General features: G+C 39.5%; 2 protein-coding genes across 2 annotated transcripts; both read left to right on the forward strand.

Annotated features, from left to right (window-relative positions):
• Window positions 1-381: 381 nt before the first annotated feature.
• On the forward strand, window positions 382-891 carry LOC118049265 (mavicyanin). The gene has a single exon (XM_035059215.1). It carries the CDS (start codon window positions 382-384, stop codon window positions 889-891), a length of 510 nt encoding a protein of 169 aa, XP_034915106.1.
• A 2491-nt stretch (window positions 892-3382) lies between these two features.
• LOC118049198 (probable inactive patatin-like protein 9) lies at window positions 3383-5053 on the forward strand. The gene is made up of 2 exons (XM_035059132.2): window positions 3383-4614; window positions 4712-5053. Exons 1-2 carry the CDS (start codon window positions 3685-3687, stop codon window positions 4925-4927), a joined length of 1146 nt encoding a protein of 381 aa, XP_034915023.1. The 5' UTR covers window positions 3383-3684; the 3' UTR covers window positions 4928-5053.
• Window positions 5054-6129: the final 1076 nt, after the last annotated feature.

The raw sequence follows: 6129 nt of genomic DNA on the forward strand, positions 1-6129 counted from the left end.
GCCGAACGATCCAGAATTACTTGATGGAGGAACTTGGACCCGTTGTGATTGTCCTCGTGATTTAAGGACCTGGATCCTTGTCGAAATCGTTCGATGAAAAATAATAACTTGTGTGCTAATTATTGAACGAAGTTTTTCGTCAAGAAACAAACACGAATTCGTCCTCTCTCCGATCAGAAAGCGGATTCAATAAATTATCCTGATTGATTTAACTGGGAATCCTTGAATTCCTTCTGTTATTCGGATTACTTGGCTATTATATATACGTGCGTCAGGAGCTCTGTATTCACCATTCATTCAAGGCTTCGAGCAAAAAAATAAATCGCAGCCCTCGCAGCTCCTCGTCGTACTCTCTCATTCAATATCGACTAGCTTCCGGTCATGGGTAGTATGAAGAAAACTTTGGCGATTTCTTACTTGATGATGGCTCTTTGCGGAGTCTCCATGGCGTCCACAGTTTACCAAGTCGGTGACTCTGCTGGTTGGACAAGCATGGGTGGCGTTGATTACCAGGACTGGGCTGCCGATAAGAACTTCCACGCCGGCGATGCTCTTGTTTTCAGTTATAACATGCAATTCCACAACGTGAAGCAAGTCACGTCACAAGATTTCGAGGCATGCAATGCAACATCCCCTACAGCCACTTACACTAGCGGCTCCGATGCAATCAATCTTGAAAGGCTTGGCCATGTCTACTTCATATGTGGTTTCCCTGGTCACTGCCAAGCAGGGCAGAAGATCGATATCTCGGTCTCCCCGATAACTTCCGGTCCGAGTCCAGCTCATTGGCCCTCAAGCTCGCGTAGCGGGGCTTCATCTGATCTTTATTTTAATAAACTGTATTGGACCTTGAGTGTGCTGGCGCTCTGTCTCTCACTGCTTGCTTATTAGGATGCTTTTCAAGCTGCTTCTGTCAGAGGGATTTTTATGGTTTAGTGCATTGCCTTGTCTTTTTCTTATTTTAATTGCCGTGTAGAGGTGCGATTAAAGGCCATATTCGATGTATTAAATGGCGTTTTCAATAAAAATAACTTTTCCTGGATAATTTTCGTGGCTTCGTAGATTCTCCATGTGATTTAATTTATGTCAACCTTAGGGTTCTTTTCTAAATACTAACTAGGGTTTGCCGTTCTTCATTATTACTGACCGATGTGAGAAATATTTTTGTGTTCAGATTAATAGCCTGAGTAAATCATAGCAAAATCCTATTATATGTTATATTATGGGGTTTTTGGTTGAAATTCATCTTTCACTCCTAAACTGAATTATCTGAGTAGATTACTTCGTTTATAAAGCTTTGCCGTACGGACTATTAAAACAAATCTTGATGCAGCGTTTTTTTTATTTTATATTATTAATATAAGTGTACAACCAGTATTTTGATTAATTTTAAAAATTTTAAATTTTAAAATTAATATTTTTATAAATTTTTAGTGATACTGAAAATTTATAGAATTTAAATTAATATTTTTTAAAAGGTAAAATCAGAATTTGATTAGGTTACCATGTTTATTTTATGAATAGCTTGTGATGAGACAGGGTCGTGCCTAGGGCTAGGAGGCATAGACTAGATGGATATCATGACCCGTTTGGTAGTGCGTTTTAACATGTGTTTCGTTAAATTTTAAATTTTTTTTTTTTACTAAAATTAAATTCGGTTTGTACTTTTTGGATCGTTTTGATGTGCTGATGTCAAAAATAATTTTTAAAAAATAAAAAAACATCATTGATATATATTTCGGCACGAAAAACTATTTGAAAAGCAACCGGCTAGCTCATCGTGGAGGTGCCAAACTTTGGACCGATTGCTTTGGAAATTCAAGCAATCTGTACCCTTTTTTTTAATTATTGTAACTCGCCAGGCTACAGTAGAAATGATTTTACAGCTTGAATATCATGGTTGCTAGCTATGAATTTCAAGCGGTAGGTGAAAACAAAACAAAAAGGCGTGTACAAAAGAGTTTAATTCAAGATAATTGTTAGAATATGGAGTTGTGGCTATTCTTACAATTGGACTATCTCCGTACAAGAACGTACAATGTTATAATTGTATGTACTGATGATTTACATTAAGTGTACGACGTTTGTAGAGGAAGCACAAGGAATCCATCTTTTGATTGCCAACGATGTGACCCCACTTCGAAAAAGTTAGTGCTCCTGCAAGCCTAGCTACTAGCACGGATTCAGCACTCGAGCCGTTTGCCTCTCTCCTAGCCATTTCCTTGGGTGTAAGTCCAGAATTCCAGTTTCTTCGACAAAATAAACAAAATAGCGAGATCGTTACTATTGGGTTTAGATTAATTATATAAAAAGACAAAGAGATTTAAGTCCATTGTTGCATGTTTTTAATACAAGTGAGCCTGGCACTGGCTAATGCAGTGGCTTTCTAGCCATCGCATCTCTATCCACTCCTCCCACGTGTCCCGCCAGTTCCGATCATACTCCTCCTCTGTTTTCTTGGCCTGTCTCGTCAGTTGTCATATAAAAAATCAGGCCGGATTTTACTCGGTTTTTTTTCTTCATGAAATTCAGTTTTTTTTTTTAAAAAAAAATATATGAATACATAAAAGTAATATTTTTATTATTTTTATAAAATTTATTTTTAATTTTTTAAAAAATCTAAGATTTTTAAAAATCTAAAATATAATTTTAAAAATACAAAAACAACACTCTCGGGTGAGCTTTATTTATTTCATAATGTTTGTTTTCCACAGAGACAGTGACTATTGCATCAACCAGCACGACAGCATGATTAGCAAGTTAGCACGCCATATACTTCGATTAGTAATGCATCGGTGTAGAACTAATTCACCAAGAGAAGATTTAGCTCTTAAGTCAGGAAACAAGGACTGATCTCTAATTTGTAAATGCAGTCATTTATTAGGCTCCATCTAATTTGCACCAACTTTTCAAACGCAAAACTTCTTTTTGTATTTTCAATTAATTTTTTAATATGGTTTTTTAGATTCTAAACTTAACCTAAGATGTCATTCCACGTGGCAAAAGTTAAATCACTTCAAGAAATCCCAATTAAAAAACTATAAAATGTCAAAGAGTTGAGGACGGGACTTGACTTTAATCCTAATCAGTAATAGTAAATTAATAATTACCTGGCCAGGGAAGACAAAGATAGTATTGTAACAGTGCTAGTAACTGTACAGAACTAGTCATCACTGTTGAGCCGAGAGCCGAGCCGAGATTGTCGCTTCCTTCCCTTGACCCGATTAGTACACCTTCTGTTGCGCACGTGTAAGGACAGTCCATCCACGTAAACAACTACACAAGAGTAAACCCATAGCCCTAGAGATTAGTCAAAATAAATAAATAAATAAAAAGAAAACAGAACAGGACGTGACGCGTATATAACCCACCTTCACCAGCACGACCCCTATTCACTCCCGGTTTTAACTCTCCACACAACTCACAGAGCCCAGAGAGAGATAAAACACAGTGCTAATCTCCATCTCCTCCACCTGAAAAGCCAGAGATTTTGATGGGGAGAGAGAGAGCATTGTGCAGTCATTAATTCTTTCATCAACAAAACGTGAGCCCTTTTTTTCAAAACCCGCGCCATTATAAAACTTGGGAAACATTCTCTTCCTCGCTTTCATTTACACACGCAAAAACACAAAGCAAGAGCAGCTGCATTTTAAGCCTGTAAGGTATCGAGAGAGTGCTATTGAAATGGACCTTAGTAAGGCAACGTTAGAGATCTTCTCAAAACTGGAGCAGAAATGGCTCTCACACTGTGAAACCACCAAGAAAACACGAGTGCTGAGCATTGACGGTGGAGGCACGAATGGCATTGTGGCTGGTTCTGCTCTGATCCACCTTGAGGATCAGATCCGCTTCAAAACCGGCGATTCTGAAGCTCGAATCGCCGATTTCTTTGATATCATTGCTGGCACTGGAATCGGAGCTCTCCTCGCTGCCATGCTATCCGCCGACGATGGTTCCGGCCGCCCACTCTTTACTGCCAGAGACGCCGTCGCATTCGTTGCTGAGAAAAACTCCGCCCTCTTCAGGGTGAAATGCAGTGGCTTCCTCAGCCGCCGCAGGAGGTGCTCTGGTAGGAGCATGGAGAAAGTATTGAAAGAAGCGTTGAGGAGAGATGACGGTGTGATTTTGACCTTGAAGGACACGTGCAAGCCCCTCCTTGTTCCTTGCTTTGACCTAAAGAGCTCCGCCCCTTTTGTCTTCTCCCGAGCCGACGCGACCGAATCACCCAGTTTTAACTTCGAGCTCTGGAAAGTCTGCCTTGCCACTTCAGCAACTCCAAGCCTCTTCAAGCCGTTTAACTTAACGTCAGTTGACGGCAAAACTTCGTGCTCCGCGATAGACGGAGGTCTAGTGATGAACAATCCAACAGCAGCGGCAGTTACGCACGTGCTCCACAACAAGCGTGATTTCCCTTCTGTTAATAGCGTAGAAGATCTGTTGGTTCTGTCGTTGGGAAACGGAAGTGGATCGCTGAGTGGGAGGAAGCTCCGTCGTAACGGAGAATGCTCCACGTCGTCTGTTGTTGACATTGTGCTTGACGGAGTTTCAGAGACTGTTGACCAAATGTTGGGTAACGCATTCTGTTGGAACCGCACTGATTACGTCAGAATTCAGGTATTTGCTTCTTTTGTTTCAATTTCAAGTTCCAGTGATCTCCAGTTTTTATTATGATTCATGCATCATCTTTGTTAACGGCGTTAAATGTGTGCAGGCAAACGGATTGGCCAGCGCGGGGCCGATGGTGGAGGAGGAGGTGCTAAAGGAGAGAGGACTCGAAACGTTACCGTTTGGGGGGAAGCGGTTACTAACGGAGACCAATGCTGAAAGAATTGAGAGCTTTGTGCAACGACTTGTTGCTTCCGGGAAGAGTAGCTTGCCTCCCAGCCCTAGCAAGAATTCCGCTGTTCCTCTTGCTGACGGTAGTTAGATAGTTTTTAAACTCCTCGTGTTTTTGTGTTTTTAACCATGTTAACCATTAACCAGTCTTGGTTCACTCGACTAGTTAGTTAACTGTCTCGCCTGCCCAATTTTAGATCGGACCATCTTGCTTGATTTCTGTCTCTTTCTGGTAGATTGAATCAATTGGGAGTTCCTTTGACTAAGGACAAATTAATTAATTGATTAATTACAGCAGATAAATACCATCATTATGAACCGCCGCGTAGAAATGAAATTGCAATTGACCTTCTCTTTTATGTTTCAATTGCCAGCGAAAACTTTTGCGGTGAGGATTCATAAATTTTGGAGATATTGATGGCTCCAGAGTTTGTTGGCCTGCTTTATTTTTCTTTCTAAATTAGATTTTTTTTTTAATTTTAACTTTAGTAATCATTGAAATATATTTTTAAAAAATCACATGAAAATAAAACAATCTCCCTCGTAAACACGCTCCCAAACAAAAGCATAAAATAGCTATGCACCACGTTAAAGAACAAGCCAGCCATGTCTAAAAAAAAATAGATGATTGATCGTACTTCTTGTCATGTGTCATTGAACAGCTAGAAGAAAAAAACCAAGTGGTCCAAACAATTTTTTACTTTGTTTTGCTAAGAATCCACAGTCAAGAAAACAATTTCGAAATTGTCGGTAGGGTTTCTCTTTTTTCAAGTGCAAGTCATTTTATTTTTCGTTTTTGAGACAACCGGGGGAGCGTTTATGCAAGTTACCGAGCAGCCAATAACTTGGGTAATTGTTAGAAATATTTTTCGAGCTTTCGTTCATCAGCACTGAGAAAATTTGGGCTGCCCCAATAACCCTAGATATATTTCTTACTATCGAATCAAATTCCATTGTTACACTTTAGAAAGACACCATATATTGTCAGAGCAAGTGTAACTTTGCAAATTCAATCACCGAAAGCAAGTAATTTTTTTAAGAAAAGAACAGGATTTTTCTAGTTTGCTCATCGCTTTGCAGTCTTGTCTATAGTGTATATTCCGCTGCTCTTTTTTTTTTTTACCCTCTGTCATCCAATTTCGGTAGGTAAGTTGGTGGGTGAGAAGTAAAGAACATTGCTCTTTCACCAGTGCTGCGCACGAGACAGACACTACTCGCTACTTGCTTGGTTTGATTAAAAAAAACCAAGCATGCACTCTTTTTACTCTCTGAATCTTCTTTTTTTCCTTCTCT

Source organism: Populus alba, chromosome 2 (assembly GCF_005239225.2).
Source record: "Populus alba chromosome 2, ASM523922v2, whole genome shotgun sequence".
Lineage (NCBI taxonomy): Eukaryota > Viridiplantae > Streptophyta > Magnoliopsida > Malpighiales > Salicaceae > Populus > Populus alba.